This window comes from Haliotis cracherodii, unplaced genomic scaffold (genome assembly GCF_022045235.1).
Source record: "Haliotis cracherodii isolate W230 unplaced genomic scaffold, xgHalCrac1.p SCAF_1, whole genome shotgun sequence".
NCBI lineage: Eukaryota > Metazoa > Mollusca > Gastropoda > Lepetellida > Haliotidae > Haliotis > Haliotis cracherodii.
This window is the reverse complement of record NW_027266264.1, coordinates 55,962,290-55,988,671: the sequence shown is the minus strand read 5'-3', so window position 1 is coordinate 55,988,671 and position 26,382 is coordinate 55,962,290. Positions and strand designations below refer to the sequence as shown.

General features: G+C 36.7%; 1 protein-coding gene across 4 annotated transcripts in view; it reads left to right on the top strand.

Moving 5' to 3' along the window:
- LOC139479611 (kin of IRRE-like protein 2) overlaps nucleotides 1–25,896 on the top strand; it is a 267,166-nt gene extending 241,270 nt beyond the window's left edge. For 2 of the 4 annotated variants that reach the window (XM_071262459.1, XM_071262453.1), the window contains exons 3-9: nucleotides 8,186–8,310; nucleotides 10,212–10,431; nucleotides 10,595–10,618; nucleotides 11,805–12,089; nucleotides 14,127–14,150; nucleotides 16,371–16,388; nucleotides 18,162–25,896. In XM_071262459.1, the coding sequence (XP_071118560.1) occupies nucleotides 8,186–8,310; nucleotides 10,212–10,431; nucleotides 10,595–10,618; nucleotides 11,805–12,089; nucleotides 14,127–14,150; nucleotides 16,371–16,388; nucleotides 18,162–18,313 (848 nt within the window). In that variant the 3' untranslated portion in view covers nucleotides 18,314–25,896. The remainder of the gene's footprint in view (nucleotides 1–8,185; nucleotides 8,311–10,211; nucleotides 10,432–10,594; nucleotides 10,619–11,804; nucleotides 12,090–14,126; nucleotides 14,151–16,370; nucleotides 16,389–18,161) is intronic. The other 2 variants (XM_071262473.1, XM_071262466.1) reach the window with 2 other exon arrangements.
- Nucleotides 25,897–26,382: the final 486 nt, after the last annotated feature.

Sequence of the window (26,382 nt, the reverse complement as noted above, 5' to 3'; positions counted from 1 at the left end):
ATGGAGTAATACCCATATATGGTATGGTGCTGACAAACCAAGAACATAATCTGGGTGAAACATGATTTGAAGCCACGATTATAGGTTTATGGTGTGCAAAGGGATGAAAATGCACAGCCACTCCTGCCATATCAGTTGTCCTTGAAGCAGATCTTAAGGTAGCTGATGATTGTACATATGTATTAGGTCATGCTGAAGTTTCATTGTAGAGTGAGTGAGTGAGTGAATATTGTTGAGGTGGGGTGAAATGGGGTTTAACATTGCGTCCAAGATTATTGCACTTCTATAGCCATGTGCATGCACAAGTGTGTGTGTAGTAGCTTGTACTAGTCTGGACTGATGACGATTTAAAGTGCAAGCCCACTGAGATACCATGCTGAGTAACAACAAGTACCATCTTTTAACATCTGTTGGTATGATGCAGCTGGGGATCAAACCCCGGACCTCAGTTCTCTAGGCAGATGCTCTACCACTAGACCACGGAGGCGGTCGAATAGTGTTGAGATGGAGAGGGAGTAACTATCCACTATAAATACTTACTAACATTTAAATACAGACTACAAAAAGCTTGGCTACCACAGTGGAAATCATGGTCACTATACACCAGAATAACTTTTTAATCTTTCCTGTGCTAAAGGTCAACTTATGTAAAAGTTTTAGACTGATATGATTAAAAACATAAATGCCTGTAAGAGGTTCCACTGTTCCTATATTCCTATCAATATAGCAATTACCAAGATCAAACAAATTGGAATGATATTAAAAACATGAATCAATACAAATGAAATATAACACAAAGGTCAGCATTACATAATGTGAAGGACATACCAGAAGAGATGTCAACATCCTGATGCTTGTTCCAGCCTCTTAAGAAAAAAATGATACATTGTCTCCGCTTAACCATAAGACTTTTTATAGAATTTCTGCATAAAGTGATAATTGACTGATTTTACATTGTTCATTGTGAAGTATAAGTGAGGGAATGTTTTCATGATGTTTTTGCAATATTCCAGTAATATGCGTTTAAAAAATTGTATGCCTAATCTACAACTCAACTTCCCAAACATCATGTTAATATCATCTCTAAAACCATCTTCAGCACCATACCCGGGCTCGGTGGTTTCACTGAAGTGGTAAACATCTGAGACCTGCATCACTTCTGGCTTTCCTCCCACATTAAGCTGACACGCTGCGATATAACTGGGATAAAAGCGGCGTTAAACCCAACTCACTCACTCACTCTAAACCATCATTGCCAGCATACTTGAATGTGGTTTAGGCCTGCACTACATTTAACTTTTAATTAAATACCAGTCCAAAAAACCTTGGCCACCTAAGACAATCATAGAGAATAATCAGTCTTCATTATGCAGGAAAACAGATTCCATTGGGTGTTAAAGGCAACATAGTGGTGAAAGTTATATGAATGGATCACTGAAATTCAGTGAAGACGTCAGGTGTTTACGAAAGGGATGAGCAAGACCTCTACCAATAGCACCTGCATAAAAAAGTAAGTGTTTGTTGTCTGATGCTACACAGCAGTACGACAGTAGGTCGGGTAGCCTAGTGGTTAAAGCGTTCGCTTGTCATGCCGAAGACCCGGATTCGATTCCCGACATTGGTACAATGTGTGAAGCCAATTTCTGGTGTCCCCCACCGTGACATTGCTGGAATATTGCTAAAAGCGGCATAAGAACCATACTCACTCACTTGATCAGACCAACTCACTCACTCACTAAATGTACATGTATGTCACTGGTACAGAATGTCATGGATGATGACGTTAATGTTGCAGACACTGATGTGTGAAACATGAATGCCTTCCATTTGCATTACCAACAAATACATTTCAGACCAAATGAGTAATTCACATATTTAGTTAAAAAACATAACCCTTGCCACTAATATGACCATTTTGACTGGTTATCTGAATCGCAATATTTTCCTCAGACTTCAATTTCATGTTCAACTGAGTATGTTAATTTTTTAGCATTCAATTGTTTTCTGATTTGCTGAAGGGAAATATGACACTAAATGCATTTTATTTTGACCTGATCACTCAAGGATCAATAAAAAGAGTTGTAAAACTCGTCAAATCATGAAAACAAATTTATTTGCAAGACATGTCCATATGTTTCATTTTCCATTTAGAAGAACTTGATGCATTCATCCCGGAAAAAAGCATGTGCTCTTAATACCTTCCCTCTTGGTAGACAATAAGACGTTTCCATCAAAATCGTTGTCATATCAACTTTGAAATTGTTCAGCGAAAATCACTTCTTTAAGATGTCAATTCTGGTCATATTGCACTGTGAATGTTATGCCCTCTGGTGGAAGATTTGGCCAGCGTACGTCAATGATAATGAAAAATGTCGAGTGCAATACCAATACATGTAAGAAGTCTTGCACCATATTTCCTAAAATAGGTGCCAGCTCTCCAGAAGATGTTGGGGCTCCCATAGACGCAAGCCAAAGCCAAAAGGACGAATACAGCCTGTGTCTGTAAAAGATGTTCAATCTGGTGTAAAGTTAGTACATCATCCCCTGTAAAAACTATACAATGAATGATCTAAGTAAGGATAAGATTTATGGATGAACAACTTCTGTATTACAATTAAGAGCGACGTTTCGGTGTAGGTTCTAACACCGTTATCAAAAACCTACACCGAAACGTCGCTCTTAATTGTAATAAAGAGGTTGTTCATCCATAAATTCTTATCCTTACTTAGTACTCCAACTTCTAAATGCCTATCAAAGAAGTCAATGAATGATCCCTGTCTTAACAACACCAGTGTATAAATACAGGATGAGTCTGTGATCTTCCAAAAAAACAAGTCGGTGGCATCTTTTTGAGAAAATATAGTATCCTACATCAGAAATCCTTAACAACACAGAATCAAGTTTTATTCTCAGTTTCTTAAGTTCACCATTTAATATTCAGATACAAGATGACATATTTTACAAGCCTGTGGTAGGTAGAGCCTTTATCAGGAAAACTGTAACAGATCCGATAAGCTATCTTTTATATGAATATGGCTCCACAATTATGGAATTACTATAAATTTGTGGATTAAGTAACAACTGTTGATGGTTTTGGAGAGCTGTGTTGTCAGGAAACAGGCATATGGTGCGTGGGACCAACACGACAATTCCGAGATCTCGCGATCAGCACTGCTATTCTCATACATGCTCCAATCTCCTTGAAAACAATCATGAGAACTGGCTGCATGAAAATGGGCATTGTAAAACTGATGTGTGTGGGGTTGCAAGGAAAAATCAATCAAATTTAATGCTCAGGTTGAGATAGAGTCCAATTGCAGATTACAATGTGACAAAGACAGGCTCCCGTAACATGAAAATGTGACATACTACGCCATACCTTTCTTGGCCTGACAGGAACTTAATAGTATTGGTCCAAACCAATGACATGGCTGGGAAGTTTAGCGCTCCATTTTGCAACATTTTTCACTTTCTGAGAGCACTTCAGTTCAAATTTGATTTAAATATTTCAGTTCAAATCTGATTTACAGTGTGAAATATTACTAAAACTGTCATGTTTTCTTATTCAATTACTTTTCAAGTTGGGAATGTCTCATTTGAAATCTGGACCAAATCCATTGAGACACTCAAACTATATTAATTTCCCATCCACATATTCCTGTTTCTATAAAATTGTGGGGAAAAAGAAATAGAAAGTTGAAAATTGGAACTAATAGACAAACGTATCAAGTTACAAAGAAGTTAACAATAGCTTGATCTGCAATAATTTGATATGCTACCATTTATGTATGTTTCAGAATATAAATGTCTCACTTCAACTCCGATTGACAAAGAACTTTCACAATCATTTCCTTTCACTTTATGCCACAACATAATTTGCAAAAGCAGATTGTGAAGGCATGATGGAAAACCACTATCAAAGGCTATAATAAATTAATTATTAGATTTCATCCCTGCCAATGAAGCTACTAAACACTCACCTCAAGTCAGTTTATTGGGCCAAAGTAATTAAAATCGATCACAATGTGTGTTCTCTTCTTCATGAGCTAGGACGTTAGGGAAGCATTATGGTTAAAGCGTTAGCTCATCATGCTGAAGACCTGAGTTCGATTCCCCAAATGGGTAAAATATGTGAGGCTCATTTCTGGTGTTCCCCGGCATGATCTTAGTGGTATACTACTAAAAGTGGTGTAAAACCATACTCATTCACTCACTTAGTCATTCTTTACTTGATGAGTGAGTGAGCGAGTGAGTGAGTATGGTTTTACGCCGCTCTTAGCAATATTCCAGCAATATCATGGCGGGGGACACGAGAGATGGGCTTTACACATTGTACCCATGTCGGGAATCGAACCCGGGTCTCTGGAGAGATGAGTGAACGCTTTAACCACTAGGCTACCCGACCACCCCCTTTACTTGATGAAATACACCCAATACCTGTTTTTAATACTTAGGGGTCCGGCTTTCTCCAAAGCAACCACTAAGGTTGTGATTCAAGGGTTGAGTTGGGGGTTGGTCTGTATCCCTAAAAGCCTGTTACACATGGTAATCCTGTTAAACATTCATGGTGAATCATAGTCAATACACAGATTCCTTGAACCATCTCAACAAAATACACACGAACAATAAAATGCTTCTCATTTAATATTTCTGAAGAAATTAGATGAAAATTTACCATGTAATCTTTTGAGACCTTTATAAGTCACAAAAGAAGCTATGAGTTCTGGAGGACCTCCTCCGTGGTCTAGAGGTAGAGCGTCCGCCTGGAGAGCAGAAGGTCCGGTGTTCGATCCCTGGCTGCGTCATACCAAAAGACGTTAAATGATGGCACTTGTTTTTACCCTGTCTGGCACTCGGCATTAAGGGGCTAAAACAAGGACTGGTCAGCTCGGAGACAGTATACTGTGTCTGAGTGGGGTATTCATGTTCAATTGCAGCATGGTATCTCAGTGTGCTGGCACTATAAATTGGCATCATTCTGGACTAGTACAAGCAGCCACACACAAACACACTTGTGCATGCACATCGCTATATACCGGGTAAGTGCAATAATCTTGGACATGAGGTTAAGCCTATGGGTTCTGGATATGGTGAAAAATGTTAAAGAACTGTATAGCAAGAATTGCACAGTAAATGTTACAAGGATGAAAAAATAAGTCCTAGAGTATTCTCTCCTCCTGGTTTAAAGGTAGAGCTGTATCGCATGGTGCCAAATCTGTTAACGTGTGTCAGTCTAATTACAGAAATGAACCAGACTTTCCAATTAACCACCGGTGGGGCGTGGTTCAGGTTAATTGGCCAAATAGTTTGAGCAGCATTTTTGTCTCTTAACAAGCAGGTTATTCAAAACCCTTGTCATACAATTACAGAAATAACAGCAAACAGTCACAAGTGCAGGATGTGGCACACCCTGAAGATGGAGTTTGGGTTAGAATAGGTCCCCATGTGTTGGTTGTACATGGGTGGTCAGTTTCAGTGGCTTGCTTTATTGAATGTACTGCTGCTCAATATACCTATCCCTGGTTTGACTGGTCCAGGCTTGAGTGAGTGAGTGAGTGAGTGAGTGAGTGAGTGAGTGAGTGAGTGAGTGAGTGAGTGAGTGAGTGAGTGAGTGAGTGAGTGAGCGAGCTTAATACTGTTGTAAACTGTGATTCTGATATTCCTTCAACTGTATTTAACTAAAATCACTGTATTTGTCAGCTTTATATAATAAAAAGCCTGAAGGTATCAGGTGTTAAATGCATGTTTACCACTTTTTGAAACCCACAAACATGATTTTGGTGCTGACAAACCAAGAAACAATCATGGAAAACTTTTGACTCAAAAACATGACTATATAGGTTCCTGCATGGCTTCAGGATGCAGATCTGTAAAGTGACTTGTGCAGCCATAGATGGCTTCATGCCCCCTTGTCTGCATCAGACTAAATGGTTGTCATGACTATGATCAATAATCCACACAAATGGTGTATTATCATACACAATCAGCCAGTCACACTTGGAAACCACTTGATGCCTATTTAAGTCACCTCTTAAGATGACAGGCATGAGGTTCGGGGGACCTATTCAACCTCAGAATACCCTACTTTTATAACCTTTTTACAAATACAATGAAGAGAATCTTCCAAAGCTTCATGTATAAAATATGTCTGGTTTGGATGTAGACAAAGATAAATCCAAGATGGTAAAATGGTCTTATGCTCTCCATATATAGATCACAGACACACTTATTCTAATTTTGAAGATAAATGGAGGCTTATTGAACAGATTCCATCAGCCTTGGCTAAAACATCCTGCCCAGGTAAATGACTGAATGCTTGTCCTCCAAATACCCTGGGACCCTTCACTTCAAAAGTGATGTCACCCTCACCTGTCCTGTATAATAAGCTAATTTCTTAATTTCTCTCAATCGTATGTGCTTTCATTTTTTTATCATCATGTAATTTGAATTTAGTGCAAAATGAAGCTTTAGTAAGCAATTGGTCCGGTTATTTATCCTAATGGAATGGCGATATTATAAACTAGATCATCAAGGATGAATGATCTCAAGACAGACATGAACCACAGCAGAAAACTTAAGAATATGTTGGGTTGGACCAGTCTTTGGACTACCCCCCTTCATATTTACGTAGAGAAAATAGGACCAAGTCCTGCGAAGTCCTTCATGAGTCTTTTTTCCTGTCAAGGTTCAGTGAGTGAGTGAGTGTGTATGGTTTTATGCCGCTTTTCGCAATATTCCAGCAATATCACGGCAGGGGACACCAGAAATGGAATTCATACATTGTACCCATGTTGGGACTCAAACTTGGGTCTTCAGCGTGACGAGCGAACGCTTTCACCACTAGGCTACCCGACCGCCCCAGGTTCAGTCTGAAACTAACCCAGGGGAAAATCCGAGGAGAATATGTTTACATTCCAAATCTCCATTCCCAGGACTTGTGAAGTGTACCTTAATCAGTTGTGTCCGTGTAGTCGGAGAGATGAAAGGCCATATGGCCACAGGTAGATGGATTACCTGTGTTTCCAACCTTTGATCTTTTCATCTTACAAGTAATGCTTCAGTAAGCTAATTATCCAACAATACTGCATGCACCAGATAAATTATTTGTGAATATATCATCCCAGTGAGGGGAATGGCTGTTGTAGTCCAACTTGAAATAATGTGTCGTAAATAATATCCCTTGAGACTTTCGTCAATCCTAATATTGATGGATTTCATACTTTGCTGGGAAATAATGGTGCATGATATTGATTCATCTGCACAAAAAAGGCCATTCTTTGCCCAATGTGTGCTCTGCATTTGTACAAGTTTTTCAATATTATAATTAATCCCCTCCATATTTCTACGCGAATGTTTCTCTGAGTACTCACTGTGTAGAAGGGATTGAAGTGTTTGCGTCAGAACAATACAGACAGATTACTTCGCACATATTGTGCATATTCGCAAGAAATATCAATTGGCTACAAAAGAAATTTATGATGACAAACAAATAAAAAGTAATAACAATTTCATTAAAAATATGATCTATATGGTAAGAAAATCAACAGGGCTGTATGCTATTTCCCTGAGACTTATGACATTCACAGAATAGCTTCCTGTACAGTGACTTGATCATACTGCAAAGATCATATCCTCAAAAACGTCGAGATGAAAACATGTACAAAATCACACATTACTTACACATAGTTTACATATTTATAACTCCCATCTGTTGATGCTTGGTAGAAATGTCATACCGCTGAACTGTATTTTCTTATTACTAACTTGGTTTAAGAGAATGGTCTTATGTCTCGACCACAATCCTCATCTACAGAGAGACCTGTGAAGATCTTCAGGTCTTCAGCAACCCATGCTTGCCGTAAAAGGTGACTATGCTTGTTGTAAGAGGCGAATAACGGGATCGAGTGGTCAGGAAGTGAAGGGATATCAATATGATTATCAATATGATATCATGGTTCAACAATCAAGAAAATAGTTATCTGGCAAATTTCACTTGGAACACATTCAGATTATCAAGGTTTCAGAGTACATTTAAGGGTTCGCAATTTCTACATCTCTATAAACATCTAAACTGTTCAATTACATAAATTTCAAAACTTTGCTACATGGTTAACATGACAATATTTCTAAGGAAAGTTTGGTTTGTTAGTAAACATGTTTGTTAAATATATTTTGTTTGTTGCAGTGTCTGCAGCTCGGCCTCTGCGCTACACCAACCCTAAGTATTTGGACACTCCTGAAAACATCACAGTTGAGAGTGGTCAGGAAGCTATCTTACCATGTGCTGTAGAAAATCTCGGACCAAAATTTGTGAGTCATCAGTCTCTACTACTGTAATCTCTTGTTTCTATAAGCTTAAAATCTACTTTTAACAATAATACAATTGACAGGAATTCAATATCATGACATGTTAGTGTTTTAGGTTAATCTAATAGATGCTAGCCACAGATGTTTATTACCATTGTGAGTGAGTTGGGTTTAACGCCGCTTTCAACAGTATTCCAGTTATATCACGACGTGTCAGCTTAATGTGGGAGGAAAGCCCGAAGTCTATCCCGGTCCTACAGGCATTAATTGTGACCATCATCATATACCCATTGTGGTTTCAGTCTCACAGCGGGCACGGGTGGCCCAGTTGTCTATGGCGTTGTGATTTGCCGTGCAGAGTTGCATCCCTTGGGCACGCCAGAAACCTATGATTGTGGGTTCAAATCCCAGTTCACCCCGATTATGATTCTAGGTTTGTCAGCACCATACCTTGCTCATGGGTTTCACCAAAGTGGTAAACATATGAGACCTGCATCACTTCGGGCTTTCCTCCCACATTAAGCTGACACGCTGTGATATAACTGGAATACTGTTAAAAAGGGCGTTAAACCCAACTCACTCACCCACTTCTGTCTCACAATTCCATTGGTAGTAAGGATCTAGCATCTGGTATTCTATCCTGGAATCACGTTGTGGTGTAGGGTATAACTGGCTTATCCTTGAGGGTTTCTCTTCATCTCTTCATACAAAGTATGTGTGATAGCCAAACAATTACTTATGGATGGCTTAAACTGCATCAGTATGTCATATACCTACTAGATCTGGCTTAACACAATTCCTACTCATGGTTTTGTTTCTGGGACAGAATAGAGTTACTGGTAATGATTTGAAAATAACATTCAGTTTTGCATAAAGGCATGAGTAGATAAACATATGGCCATAGTACTATTTCATGTGGGCTATAAACCTGCAGTATTTCCATCGCATTGCCTCACTGAACAAGTGTCATGTGGTGAAAGGGAGATAACTCCAAACAAGCACTGAGCACATGTGGATGTGCAACAAAGTTCCTACTAACCTTACATTTTCATTCTAATCCCAGCGTAGTGAGTGAGTGAGTATGTATGTTTTTACCCCACTTTAAGCAATATTATGGCAGGAGACACAAGAAAAGGGCTTCACATATATACCCGTGTGGGGAACGAATCAAGGCCTTCTGTGTGATGAGCGAACACTTTAACTTCTAGGCTCCACAGTTTGTAGGTTTGGGACAGAAAAATATATTCTACATACATGTATATTCCAAGAAATGTACAAAATAAGTATTTATGTTGGGCCAGTGCATAGCGTATTTTATCAATCCTAGCTTGTATATATTCTACCCTGACCCACTGCTTTCCTCAATAATGCAAGTCGACGGAGTGTCTATTTCATGATTATTATACCACTGGAGCTTTGATAGTGCTGATTGTCACTGACTGCATGGAGATGTCGTCATACCGATAGTACTGAATATATCCATCTGTATGTATCATTTTCAGCCAGGTTTTAAATGAATATGAATATCATGAGCACACATGTAAAAAAAAATGCATCTTAAAAATGGGTGGGTGGGTGGGAGGGTGGTTTAGTGAGTGAGTGGTTGGGTGAGTGTTTGAGTGTTTGAGTGATTGAGTGATTGAGTGATTGAGTGAGTGAGTGGTTGAGTGAGTCAGTGGTTGAGTGAGTGGTTGAGTGAGTGAGTGAGTGGTTGAGTGAGTGGTTGAGTGAGTGAGTGGTTGAGTGATTGAGTGAGTGAGTGGTTGAGTGAGTGAGTGGTTGAGTGAGTGAGTGAGTGAGTGAGTGAGTGAGTGAGTATATATATATATATATATATATAAATAAAATACCCTTTCAAAATATCCCCAGCATAGTAACCAACTGTAAACTTATTCCACTTGCAGGTTATATGGAAGAAAGTGACTCAACTCCATCCAATCACAATTGGAGAATACCTGTATGCTCCTGACAGTCGATATTTCCTTAAAAGGAGATCCACACAGATCGCAAATCCTGAGTGGGACCTACATATCCGTGATGTTCAACCAGTCCATGCTGGCGTATATGAATGTCAGATCAGTGCTAAGGAAGACATTGTACGCTACATAACATTGCACGTAATAGGTAAGGTATTTTCTCTCATCATAACATGGATGTGTTAACAGATGAATCTTTCTTGAAATGAACACAATAAAAAGTGGTTGGAATACATCAAATTTAACCTTTGAATTCTTTCATTTGTGTTTTTGTGCATTTAACCTTTTTTCAATTATTTTTTTTGCTGCAGACACAGGCAAAAAACAAAAGCCAGGTAAGACTTGTCCAGATGACTGTTTCTATTTTCACTTTCTTTTGGTGTCAGAACCAACATGTCATGTGTCATGGAATCATATCAAACAGTTTGCATTGTGATTTGGTTTGCAATGGTCCTCCAGGTGTAATGGTCCTCTAGATGTAATTGTCTAGGTCTAATTGTCAAGGTGGTTCATCAGGTGAGAGGTCAAGTTGGTTCATCAGGTGAGGGGTCAAGGTGGTTCATCAGGTGAAGGGTCAAGGTGGTTCATCAGGTGAGGGGTCAAGGTGGTTCATCAGGTGAGGGGTCAAGGTGGTTCATCAGGTGAGAGGTCAAGGTATCTCATCAGGTGAGGGGTCAAGGTGCTTCATCAGGTGAGGGGTCAAGGTGCTTCATCAGGTGAGGGGTCAAGATGCTTCATCAGGTGAGAGGTCAAGGTGGTTCATCCGGTGAGGGGTCAAGGTGCTTTATCAGGTGAGGGGTCAAGATGGTTCATCAGGTGAGGGGTCAAGGTGCTTTATCAGGTGAGGGGTCAAGGTGGTTCATAAGGTGGTACTGGCAGGTGAGGTGGTTCTTTGGGTAAGGTTGTACATTCAGGTGAAATTGTCCTTCAGGGGAGATGGTTGTTCAGGTGTGGTGGTTCTCAGATGAGGTCTTCAAGATAAGTTGGAGTAGTTCATGAGGTCGGGTGGTTTTTCAGGTCAGGTGGTTCTTTGGGAAATGTTTTACCTTCAAATGAAGTGGTCTTCAAGGAGGAGGTAATTAAAGTGAACTTGTCCTTCAAGTAAGTTGGTGGTTCTTCAGATGAAGTCTCCAAGACAAGATGGAGTAGGTCTTTAAATCTGACTGTACTTCAGATGAAATTGTCTTCAGGTGGAACTGTCACCAATGATATATTATGCAGTCTTAGCCACTATTGATTCTGGGTTTTTTGCATGCAACTTTTATATTAAGTCCAATGATTTTTCTATAATAAATGACATATTGAAAATGTAAATATCTGATTGCTTTTCACATATAACTTTTTTTCAGTAGAACAAAAACATATTGTACACATTTAATCATAATTTTTCATGAAAGTGCGCCAACATAAAATCGGTAAATATTTAATAAAAAAGCAAATCTAAATGCACTGTACATGATGCTAATTTAAAATGATCTCCGACATTCATGCTTACATAATCATAAACCTATCTCATTACAGGAATCAGGCTGATGGGCACACCTTTTGTAGAAAAAGGGGATACAATTAAACTCAACTGCACAGCATCAGCAAAAGATTATTCTCCTCAAGGAGTGGACTGGTTTAAAGATGGAATAAAATTACGGCAGACTGACAGAATTTCAATTAACAGCATACCCACACGAATACACAAAACAGTACATAGCAAGTTGGAGATAATGCGAAGTAACATGACCGATGCTGGTACCTATGTCTGCAGGAGCTCACAGTATCACATTGCAAGCCTCAAAGTTATTGTACTCAACGGTGCGTATTCTGCTTGAACTTTTTCAAATTCCTATGTATACATACTTACCTGGCTCCAATATGGTGTAAGGTTGTGGAAAGAGAATAATTTAAAATGTTTATTTGCAATTAGAAAAACAATCATGTATTATCAGAGGAAACACCTTTGAATACATTATGTCTTAAATCTATGAAAAATATTATATATTTCTATTTCTAAGGTATGTACATATTCATTATAGGAACAATCCTAAATGACGAATCAGGTTAGTGAGTGATACACTGCCATCTTGTTTTTTCACCTTCTTTTCATCAATCGATTGTCAATTTCACTCACTGTTATGAAAAGTGGACAATAATTTCAACAGTAATATAAAAGTGAAATATGAAACATCAAGAACTGGAGGAAATAACCCGAAAGCAGGATTGTATGTTCTAAGCCAGACTGACTTGCCTCAATCCATGTGATTGAGTTACTGAGTTAAACCAGACCAAAGATAGTGTAACTATGTCAGTATATACAACTTACAGGTCATATAGGTCAAATTATATTTTTATTCTGTTGATAAAAGAATATAAGTGAAGATGAGGTTTCAGGCTACAATAAAAATACAATTCATCTTCATAATCTGATCCTGTTTGTTTTTATATTTTGGGGGGAGTGAAACTTTTCTGACCACATGGAAGTAATAAGTGACTACCTTGCTGAACAATGGCAAAACAATTCTCATGTCAGTTATCTGTTATCTTGTCCATCTGTTTATGATATATAAACATATTACAAGAAAAACGATAATTCAGTTCTGAAAACAATAGAACATAGATTAAAAAACTGTAAATCTTTTCACCCTGTATAATGACTTTGGGACAAAATGTCAGAAGAATAATATTCAATTTGTTGTGGCCTTATATGAATATAGGATAAAAGCATATAATCTGTAGATTATTCAGTGAGTGAACAAATTCCTAAATCATCAGTTTTTGTGACAGAAAAACAAATGTACACCAAGACAAATCAAAGATATTTCTAAATTACTTGACGAAACAATTTTGTTTTTCTATTTTCACTGACAATCAGTAGAACATGGCAATATTTCTTTATGTTGTTTTGTTTTTGCACATGCTACAAAAAAAGACATATAAACCTATGCTTGCTACCATCTAATTTTGTTACACTTTCAATGTGAAAATTAATTCTAGCAAAACAAATGCACAATTATATCACAAAGCACATGCAAGCATTAAGCATCACAAAACAGAATGTGATCAGGTTTATTTCATAATCATCTTAGTCACAAATATTTTTGTTTGAATATAGGCAATAACCTTTATCTCACCTTACACTAAAATACTAGCTTCTGATTGGTTAAGGTGCGGGCAATTATTTTCCATGTAGCCCGCACATGTAGCACTCTTATGTTCCCTGCTGAGAAATCAATCGAAACACACCTTAGGTAACTTCCTTATCTCACATAAGTACAGTTGGGCTGAAATGAACCGATGTTTATCCGAATGCATTGGGTACAGGGAAGTTACTCAGAAGCATCATCTTCTAGCTGTCAAAATGGCTGAATCAAATTGAATTTTACTCAGCGAAACTTCGGACTTATATTCCGAGGCTGTACGAATGAATGTCGGTGAGATAAATTTGTTGTTAACCGATCCCTTGGGGTATATGCAGTGATGTACCCTGTTTGTGAGCTAATGTATCGCCTGATGGCACGGGGTACATAAGTCTCACACACAGGGTACATCACACCATATACCCCTTGAGATCAGCTGACAACTTATAGTGTCATATTTTCCAATTAGTGAAGCAAAGAGATCAATAATATTAAATTACATTATCAAAGTGTGAATTTACTTTAGTCTCAAAGTCATTTAAATTTTGATTCATAAGACTGCCATTACATCTCAATATAGTTTATCAGTATGCCATGATGAATGATACTGCTTTATAGCATCTTTATTTACATTTTATCATTTTAATAATATGAATAAATTTTGCTAAATGTGTTTGATACCTGATGTTTATTTTTTGTTTGTTGCATGTTCCAGCCAAGTCCGTGAATGTAAAACGTGGTAAGGATATCTTCCCTGTCTTCCTCCATCTTGCTTTGTAGGATTTTTATGGTTCCAATTTTAACCCTCTTCGAATCCAAGCCGAAACAAGTTTGTTCCATTTCATATGTTGAAGCTATGTCATATCTCCTGTAGTCATTCCAAAAATAACATCTTAAAAAGCCATTTTCTTCAAATCATCAAATTCATTTTAATATTGCGCTTATTTCAAAATTTAGTTTAACACCCGCCGTCATCAATGATGTTTAGTGATCTATTAATAATATTTTCACCACTATTTTGCCTGTTATGTTCATTGGAATCTTTTTTGGTGGATAATCAAGACTGGTTATTCTCTGGCATTGACTGTTTATATTACGATTGTTGTTTTTCACACAGACTGTTGTGAAAGAAATGTAAATGAAAATCATTTTATGAAATGGCACAAACTTGATCAATGGCTACTCATACTAGAACACAAGAAGCATGTGTTGTGTAGTTTGATGCAATGCAGGTATTAATCAACCATCTTGCTGACTGATGCATTTAACGTGGGGTAAGGAACCAGACGTTCCTTTTCAATGATGCTGTTTACAATTGCATATGGAAGTACCTATCTAAATTGTGGAACACTATATGGTGATATGATTTCTTTACTCTGTTTATCTCTCCTATAAAATCCATAAACCAAACACACCAAGGACGAGGCAGTAATAAGGGCTGTTTGTCAAGCTGACATTTTCATGTTTTTAAGTTGGGGAAACATTAAAATTTTGAAAAAGTTCTGAAGAAAAACTACTTATGTCTATATCTGTAATTCAAGGAGACATTACAAAATTAAAAATGTAATCTGTCTGTCAAAGAACCCTTGAAATAGATTCCAAGACTGGTTTTTATATATATATATATATATATATATATATTTATATATATATCAAAATGCCTCAGTAACTTATTTCTTAAATGTTCTACCAAAAATAGATAGGAATTTCCTGCATACCAAGTACTGAGTATTCAGTATAGCTGCATGCATCTTGACTGGATGTGGTATAAAGTAGAGTATTAGGGGCACTGAAGGATCAAGAATGAGATAATGGCAACATATCTATGTGCACAACTCTCCTTATTGCTGCATCTTGATTGGGTAACTCATATCATGTGCCAAAGAATTATATGACCTTAACATGGTGTCATTGAGGCAAATCCCTAATGTTTGAAGGAGGTTGGGGCTTAGGTGTGGTTTAAATTTTTAATTTGTGACTTCAGCGTGGTTGGTTTGGGTTTGTGGGATTATTGGGGTTGGTTGGCATTTGTGGGGTTGTTTGGGGTTTGTAGGGTTGGTTGGGACTGGTTTGGATTGGTTGCAGTTGGTTGGGGTTTGTAGGATTGGTTGGGACTGGTTTGCAGTTGGTTGGAGTTTTTAGGATTGGTTGGGACTGGTTTGGATTGGTTGCAGTTGGTTGGGATTCATAGGTTGGTTGATATTGGCTGCAGTTCATTGGGGTTTGTAGGATTGGTTGGGACTGGTTTGGATTGGTTGCAGATGGTTGGGGTTTGTAGGTTCTTTGATATTGGTTGCAATTGGTAGGGGTTAGTAGTGTTGGTTGGTATTGGTTTGGATTGGTTGTAGATAGTTGGGGTTTGTAGGTTGTTTGATTTTGGTTGCAGTTGGTAGGGGTTAGTAGGGTTGGTCAGGACTGGTTGGAGTTGTTTGTGGGAGTGAATATATGCTTTTTGCAGTGTCAATTTTCAAGGCTTTTACATAATTTGTGGCTCATTTTATCAACCAATGCAGCAAACAGGCATTATCCTTATTGAACATAATTACTGCTTTTAAAATCACAATTGTATATTGTACAACTAATATTTCATCTTCATTGATTTAATAAGCAAATGAAACCTTTTGTATGTTTATATATCTCTGACAATCGTTTTTCCGTCTGGAATTGAGTTATTGCCCAATCCTTGCATGGAAGCATTTATTATGTTTAGATATGTGTGTTGTATGAGTATTCAAATTCAAAGACCTTCGAAGATCTTCAGCAACCCATGCTTGTTGTCAGAGGTGACTCGAATCCCAATTGCGTAGATCATGATGTCAATCACTGGATTGTCTGCCGTCATATAGCTGGAATATTGCTGAGCACAGCTTTAAACAAAAATAGATTTAAAATACATTAAATGTATTATCATCTGTATATTAATACCCTCTCTCTCTCTTCCCCTCTGCCTTTGTGTCAGGATATATTCCATTTTTAGGTACAAGTATGACACATTTCCACTTTTCACATTCAACATGCATGGCCGTACAGTCTATAAACTTCAGTCTCAGTTTTGTGTTTCTTTGCACTATGGAAAGTGTCACCTTTCTCAAATGATGCAGCATGCACAATTCAATGAAAATTTTATCAATGTTTCAGAAAAAGAAATGATTCAGTTTCAGTGGTCAACATAATCATTGTCTCGTCACAAAGTTAATTCAGTGTGATTCATATATAGATAAAATTTTAAAATAAAAGGTGTGTAGTAACTGTTTTGATGATATGTGTAGCATTAATTTTTTATTGCATGTTTGAACTCCTATCCAAGGCATGTTAAAATGATATTTTGTGAATATATGGTGTTAACATGGAATGTTTAATCTCATATTACTAGCTTACATTATTGGTTGGTTTGTGTTAAAATTCAGACTGCAATCTGATCTCCCACCATGCACTTTGCACATGCTCTGCATGTAGATGAAATTAGCTTGCATAACTATTTCAAGGCAATATGTCTTTGCTGAAAAAAATTGCATTCTTTCGCAATTGTTTATTTTCTAATTGCTGTGCTACTATTGATCATGAAATTCTTCAAGTGAGGTATTTCTTGTCATTCCACAATAAATTCTATTGAACAGAGGCACATCATCTATGCCATGACAGATAAATTTAAGACATCCCTGTGGAGAAAACTATTATACGCATGATATTATCCATGTTTCCATAGACTGCCTCCGTGGTCTTGTGGTAGAGCGGAAGGTCCAGGGTTCGATCCCCAGCCGCGTCATACCAAAAGACGTTAAAAGATGGTACTTGTTGTTACCCTGTCTGGCGCTCGGCATTATGGGACTAAAACAAGGACTGGTCGGCTCGGAGTCATTATAGTGTGTCTGAGTGGGGTATTCATGTTAAACTGTGGCATGGTATCTCAGTGAGCTAGCACTATAAATCGGCATCAGTCCGGACTAGTACAAGAGCCACACACACACACATGCATGCACGTCGCTTTATAAGTGCAATAATCTTGGACGCGACGTTAAACACAATTCACAACACCTCACCATGTTTTCATACAATCGTACAATCGACTCTGTTTTTGACAGAGTTATCTTATGACTATTTAAAGAGTTTTTTTGCTTTTATTTGCATATATCTATCTAAAGTAACAGCCAATGTATAACCCAAGATGACATTTCACTTTAGCTTGGTTTATCAACTTGGTTTACTTCAGTACTGCTATTTTCTGATCATATTCACTTCAGCCAAACCTTTGCCTTTACAATTGCATGTAATATTCAATCATGTAAGTGATAATGACAATATTTCTTTGAACTTGAGAAACAAACATCAGTGCTATTTTTTGTATGAGATGATGTGTGTTGTTATATTTTCTTCCCTGTTATGCTTAATGAAGAAGATAGACTTGTCACACATGCCATGTTAATGAAAAGACATCACATATTACTAATTTCATGTTCTCTCATTTTAAATGCCTCCAGGTCATTTGTATGGATAACTGGGTAAAAAAAATAGCAAGAGATCACACTCTGACAGAAAAATTACAGTTAAAACATTAGATCATGAAATTTACCATGACCTTATAAAATATTTCTACACAGATTTGGGATATATTTACCATTTTTTATGTCCATGTGATGTAGAATCCAAATTTGGAGACATAAGTCTCGAAACAGAATAGGTTGACAAAAATGTTTAAGTATATAAAACATACCATAACAGAAACTCACAATGGCCAATGTTTCTTTTACAGGACAATTTCCTGGGTACACAACTCCAAAGGAGCTACTGCCACAGACCTCAAGGGGGAGAAACTTGTCATCAACAACTTTGTGTCTGTTGCTTCCCGTTGTTCTGACCACATTGTTGATGTGGACAACATCATCGCTGTCATGGCACAGATAGTAGACAGAAAGGTGTTTGTGTTCTCTCCTCCACCATGTTATTGATGGTGCGCTCTGTACATAACATCATCCTCTGAGAGCTCCATGTCAGATGCCAATGGTCTTCACTGGACATGATGACAAGCAAGGTGTACACTGTACATAGGCCTTATTCTTGAAGGCTATTGATGTCTAGATGTCACTGTACAGATTGACATGTATAAGAATCATGGTGTACAAAGAAGCTGTACAAATGGTCAAGTCATCATGTCTGTGTACTAAAATGTGCACCCATTTCAGTCATGTCTGAACCACCTAGTGTTGGATGAACCAGTTACTAGAGGAAAACGTGTTCTGAACAGTGTGTGTAGACTGTCAGGTTCTGAAACAACAAAACACATCTTCAAGCTCTACACTGGTCATCTTCAGATCAAGAAGAATGTGGGGGAAATCTATTCTATGTGTCCAGCATTTGAATCAGTGGACAATATTGAATATGTACAGATATGAAACCCAGGGAGACAACATTATCCTTGTCATGGAACTGGTGAGACTCTACCAGAAGGCATGTATCTTGGTGATGATGTTGCCATCAGAATGGAACAGTATATATTCTGATACCGATCATATTGCATCTGATCTTCTTGGATACGTTCATCTTAGTTGACTAACACGGAGCCTCAGGTGTCTGGCAACATCACTAAGTTATTTATATGTAAACATACTCTGAAGGCTTGTTGTTAGCTTGTATGATGCATAACTTGGACTTTGTTGGTACAAGTGAGCTTTTCAGTCAGATATGGACCAACATCAAGCATTGCACTCAAAAAAGGACGGGTTATTTATTGTTTTTAATTCCATTTGTCAGGTTTGGGGATAAAATCATTTGAAGAAATTCTAATAATCTAAAGATTAAACACACAGATAAGCATTCATGTACTTGGATTATGTACATTGAATGAGATACATTTAGTTCTTTATGTTGATGGTTCTTGCTTCTATGGCTTTAATTCTTGTAGTCTGTGCTTACAATGTTTATGTATGCATTTAAAACTTCCATTGAATAAACATTTAAGCTCTTACTGCTAATTTCATCAACATTATTGTCAAATAAAGTCCAAATTTTTTTCCTCTATTGAAATCTACAGTTTTCCTTGGATGTTAAATGTTGTTAAATATATATATCAACACCATGTGCCTATATTGTTTACCCAAATCTCCAATTACTCATTGACCTAGTCTCAACTGGACAAGCCAATGCCCTAAACCTGACAATGGCAATAAATGGTTGCAATGACACTGTCAGAATATGTTTAATAGGGGCTCTCTGCCAACAAAGTGATGGAATTTCAAGGGAGACAACTCTTTCAAGAAAGATAACTATGATAAATGGGCAGACAACTCTGAATATCATCAGTGTGAACTGTTGTAAAAGCCTTCTTACCATTGCAGATTCCTCTGAAGCTCAGACACATGTGAATCGTGATCATTTCTGTGTTTAGTGATGATTTTACACTGACAAAGAGAATTCTCCCTAACATTTGAGTAGGGAGAACATTATATCTCCCTACCTCAGTACTCAATGGCGATTGGTCAATCTCCATCCAGGACATGTGACCTACACTGGTTACTTAGCAACAGTCAGTCGCTCGAATTGAATTTCGACTGATTTTATTGTTGATCGTAGAAGTCCCTTTTGGAATCTGTGTTTTATTGTATATGATGTATGCCATGTAATATATATATATATATATAACAGATGTGCAATACACGTATGCCATGTTTTCTTGTGTCACTAACCAATCAGAAGGCAGCCTGTTATCAGTGCAACAATTGGTTTGAAATTAACCTTTGAAATACTTACTACTAGGCACAGATATACGGCTGTTCGGTTCATCTCATAGAATTTGTGTTACTTCATTTTGATTTTTCTTGCACCAATTATAGCATGAAGCTATTCTAAAAGTAATTTGAAGACAGAAAACAGAAATTGTAAATATCAAAATGATAAAAATAATAAAGAAAACTTTGAAGTGTATATACTTGTTATTTAAATTTCGAATGATCAGATGGACTGGTTTGTCAAATCTTGAGTATGGAGACGCTAATGAAGAAAGAAGATGACAGAAAGCAATGAATTTCAAGAAAATATAGTCTTTCTTAATAAAATGTTCAGATGCAATCTTAATTTCCATCTCAGGTGAGCAAAAATGATGAACCAAGCATATCTGAAAGTAGACTCAAGTCTACGAATGTGAAATTAGATCTGTACATCAAAAGATGGCAAAATCTTTTCATCTTGTTTCATTGCAGTGAACTACTTAATGAAAAAACAATAGCAGAATAAAATTTAGAATAATTCTTTTCACCAAAAATGGAACCTTGTGTCCATAAATAATTATTCCTCTTCAAATATAGTTCTTACTGGTATATGATGTTTTTAACATTAACTGTTGCCAAACTGATAAAAGTTTGGCAGTTAGGATACTTGTCACATAGATAGAAAAGTTCTTACAGATATACACAGGTGCCCAACCCAACAATGAAGAGGATGGATGGTTTCAGATAGCAAGGAAGAGCTACAGTTATATAACATTATGTTGTGATGGAAGAGCAAAACAAGATGTGTGTTGTGAGATATAATGTTTGTGATTCGTGGTCTCTTTGTGTGAGGATTGCAAAGATCATGGACAGGGCACTGTTCATACTGTATTTGAACACATTCCAATGAGTGCCGCGTGAAACACCACTTGACCATAAGTTATAATTCGATGAAAATCTAATGATTAATGTATTGGGGCCTGAATGCCATGAGCTGTAATATAACTTGAATTCAAACAGTGTACACTTGTCAGAGTACCAGTCAAGTTCCCTGTCCATGAGCTAGGTAAGGTGTGTGTTGATGGCAGTGACTCATGGTGTGTGCTATTGCAGGGTCATGTTGGTGATGGGATTTGATGTTTCCTTCTGAAGGACTACAGGTTGTGATGAAGCACTGCAATATACATTTCTGTTGTTGTCTGATGTAGGTGTCTGCCTCACCGTACAAATGGATGATGCTTTCGAAAGTCTCACTATAGCTGCTATACACATTGTGTACCACTACTTACATTTCTCTGTATTGGGACACAGTTATTAAGAAATGTCTGTTTTATTCAATGAGGGACCAGAAATTCATTTTATATAGAAATACAATGATATTTTATCAATGTCCTCTGGTCCTTTTTGTTTTTGTAATGAAATAAACCACCAGTTTAATCTTAAACAACAAACATTTTCCTGTTCGATTTCATTATTTTGAATTACCGTATTCGACGTAATAAGCGCCCACGTCGATATTTGCTAATATATTGGCTAGTGAACAATCTCAATTAGCACCCCTTCCGATTGATCAATGTACACAAGACTTATTTATTCGTGTATAATACGCACACGTGTGTTATATGTACCCTTAATTATGGGCATTTAAGTCGTGGAAAAATATATCTGTCGTATATAAACCTTTCAGGCTGTCAGCATAAACCACGAAATCTACGTTCTTTTAACTCTGATTTTTTTCAACAAAATAGTATTCTAATAAGAGCCCCCTATTTCTAATTTTGAGAGCGCCCTGGGCGCTTATTACGTCGAATACGGTAACCTTTTCTCAAAATACATGATTTTTATACACATTCCTCTGATTTGGTCACCCATTTCTGATAACTGACAGGTCCCTTTGAATAAAAGGCTGGGATACAAAATTTGAATGGGCACACTAGCTAGAGCCAGTTTTGTTGATGTTAAAGGTGTCCTAAGGGCTCGTAGATGTTTTTTTAAAATGTTTGGTGAATGTTTCTATATGTTAACAATTTTCAGGCTAATAGACTTTCTATGTTACTATCTAGCAATGAATAATAATGTTACATCAGTTTCCAGGGAAGTATGGTATAGTGGTTAACGCCTTCACTCATTATTTTTTATTAGCTGGTTTACAATAATTTGGGCCTAAAATTCAATGTAGGTGGTTCAATTATTTTTTAAATTTTAGCGTCCAGATTAGCACTGCTAATAATGAAGGGAAAAGAAACAAGTTTTAACATGGCAAGATACTGAATTTATCGAAAGATAATTGATTTTTTGTTGTTGTAAGAATATTAAAAAGATTTGTATGTGCATTAATCACCAATTCCCTATGAACAGCAGGGATAAAAGCAAATGTTTTTTTCCTATTTTACCAAACAGTTAAAGAAAGTCATCCAAAATATAAATTGTCAAAATTCATTGTAATTGTTTTTCTAATTTCAGTTGGGTTTTTTTGGTCTGTCTTTTAAACCAACTTAAATGAATATGAGGCCAAATATCTGCACTACCAAGACTGATGGCATTAACAATTAAATAGACAACTAAAACAGACCTAATGGTCAAAGCATGGAGAGACAATCCGAGCTTCCATGACCAGTGAGGCAGATATATACTATCAGAACAAAACTATTTCCTGTTTACATATTCAGTGTGATGCTTGTAGTGAAACATGCAAAGTAGTTATATTGATTTAAAATTATTTCTAATCAAGGACATTATAAATATAGACCAATATGTTGTGTTGTTGCTTTTGTGTAGCAATCATGTCACACCTCCATCTTGGAAAAGCAGAATCCATAGCAATGGAGGTCAAAGTGAAAAATGTTATGTTTCAGTTTGGTGGAGATCTTTTCATCATGTGTGTTATCGTCACCAGTTGCTAGGGATATCCTATCTCAGAACAGACATTGAAACAGCAGTGTTTCATATTCAACATGCAATTCGAGTCATGAAGCATTTGAATTTTTTGTCAGTCATCTAGTCTTATTGCATTATTTATTATGTGTTTAACATTCAAAATGAATCAAATAAGTCAGAAAAAGGGAAAATTGCATTTATCATTTGGATGGGTGAATTGCATTTATCATTTGGATGCCACATAAGAAAGGAGGAAGTGCGTAGATTTGTCTACATTTTTGTCACAGATGAGTTGACATATCCATTCATTGCCTCCTGGTTTTTTTGATGTTGTATGGGCGGTTGGGTAGCCTAGTGGTTAAAGCGGTCGCTCGTCACGCAGGAGATCCGGGTTCGATTCCCGACATGGGTACAATGTGTGAAGCCCTTTTCTGGTGTGACCCGCCGTGATATTGCTGGAATATTGCTAAAAGCGGCGTAAAACCAAACTCAGTCACTCACTCACTTGATGTTTTATACATACGTCAGTAACCGATCAGGAGTCTCCCCTTGAAAACTTGTAGACACCACAAACACACTGATCCTTATTTTGGCAGTTGGATTTACTGTATTCGATGTAATAAGCGCCCTGTTCTAATAAGCGCCCATTTGCTGATAAATGGCGATATTTGCTAACATATTGGCTAGTCAACAATCCCAATTAGCACCCCTTCCGATTGATCAATGTACACAACACTTACTTATTTGTGTATAATACACACTTGTGTGTTATATGCACCCTTAATTATGGGCAATGAAATTTTGGAAAATATATCTGTAGTGTATGATATGCACATTCTTTTCTTTTCTGGCTGTCAGCATAAACTACAAAATTTACAATCTTTCAAGTCTGTTTTTCTTCTCATCAAAATATTATTCTAATAAGAGCCCCCTATTTCTAATTTTGAAAACACCCCGGGCGCTTATTACGTCCGAATACGGTAAATAGAATTATGTACTTTCAAAGGTTGAAATTTTTGAACACATTGAAAATGTTAACATGATTCAAAAAGAATTTACCAATAAATTATGTAAAAATACAACTACCGTTTACCAAAAAGATAAAATCCAAACTGCTTCACTAAACAAATAGTATGTTGTATTTTAACAAGGTTGTATGTCAAGCATTTTTCTATGACGGAATTAATGTTTTAAATAAATATATAACAACTCTTGAAGCTTACTTTGCAAAACTGTTAGATCACCAAAATAACAAAGGCATCGAGTTAGAAACACCAGCATTATTTTGTAACTTGATAACCTTCAAAATGATATTACACTGCAGTAGAATAATCACTGACAATACATGTATCTGACAAGCCAAAGGACTGGACAGTGAGTGTATAAAGTGCCAAATCTTCTTGGAAAAGTGGCTTCATGGATTATTATGAAACAATCTTATTAATATGAGTTTCTATTCTGATGTGAATATTTAAATGAAAAGGACAGCTATGAATAGATTGTATGTGAATTAATTAATCATCAGAGGTGATACTGGTAAAGTGTTATAAGAAATCCAGTAATGAAGAGTTTTATATATTTGGTTTTTTTAGTATTGATAGATTTCATATGTAAATATATATGTTTTTCTATGTACATAGTTGCAAATATTTGATGCACAATGATTTTCTGACAATAGATGTACTTAAAACAGGGGAATGATAACTTTGTATTTATTTGCTTAGCTTTTCTGTCACCCAAAATGTCAGTATCAGGGACAAATGATTTATTCTATTATGGCTATGCTATGTCCTAGCATGCTTTCCCAAGCTTACAAGGTGATTAAAAAAGTCTGATTATTTTTCAAATTGTTGAAAGGATTAAGTAAGGCCTTTTAACCACACGATTTCCAGGTTTTTTTAAAATATAACGACGTCACACTATTGTTCAGACAGTGAAAATGTTCAAGTATAAGGCCTATTTATAATCACAATTTCCAGTTGGTGGTAAAAATAAGAAAACAATTTTATGAACATTTTTCTTAAAGTCAAAAACAAAAAAGTTGTGGCGTAACATAATTTTTTTTCTATATCTTAACGAAGAGTCAAATATTTGCTTCCTCACTTGGTGATGTATTTTGAAGGTTTTTGACTATTAGCTGTCTTGACAAGTAGAAAAAAATATATTTTATTCCACATAAGGGACATTTTAGGATGGTTGAACTAAGTACATGTATTAAAGAAACACCTTGTGTTGCATGCACACACATGGGCATAGCACATGACAAACAGTGTTTCTTTTGTGGAAATAACTGAATTTCACCCTTTCGAGACAATTACATTTAGCTTCTGCAATTTCAATTTTGTAGGTGTCCCTTCAGTGCTAGCTATTTGCTGATAATGTATATACCCAATTGGTCTATTTTAGATTTGGGTGATGCAGTTGTTCCAAATGTTGGTTGCAAACAATTTCTTGTATCAGCCAATGGGTTTCTTTCACTATTCATATACACAAGCTGAACTAACATGTGTAAATTACCATGGCAACAGTTTGTGTTGAACAATATAATTACATGCATATTTCATATATCTACTCAGTTTCTGATATTTAGCTTACTTTGTAAATATGAATGTATGATATTTTAATGTCCACATCTGGTTGATGTATGAATAAAAACATTTGGAAGCATATACAATTTGATTTTCAATTCAAACCTTGATTTCTTATATTCAGATTACACACCTTTAAAATGTGTGATAAATCCACAACTTGTGCTTTCATGTTTATGAAGTAAGCTTGATCATGCATTTATGATGTGTCACGAATGACCTCTGTGCTAGTTTGGTGTGGGTCAGTGGCTCCCCCTACTGGCCTTGACCCCTCTAATCTCTGTGCTTTCTTACTGAGAACGTTTGTACAGCTCTACGTTGCCACGACTCTTGAATAAAAAAGAAACTTCTACTAAAGATAGTCATGTAATTTGTTCCCACATCTGGGCATCATCAACATCATCATCATCATCATCATCATCATCATCATCGTCATCGTCATCATCTCTAACATGCACACTGCCTTCATTGTCTTTGCAATGACACTTTACATATATAAATTATGGCACTACTACAATTTATTCAACATATTTCAGTGTTATAGTCAGTTCAGTAGATACACAGAAAAACCTGTTCAATTATTCGGTCAACAAAATATTTATGATGAAAAGTCGTTGTTGGCTTTTTATATATTAATATATAAAGAGACAAAACCCTTTCCATTTCCAATAGAAATCTCTGCATAAAGCAGAGTCGATTGTACGATTCTGACTATATCATGAGCATGTATTTATGAATCACTATCAAATAGTAATGATACTAGGTGTTCGCTAAAAGGTGAGCGTATCCTGCCACACTGTTGGCA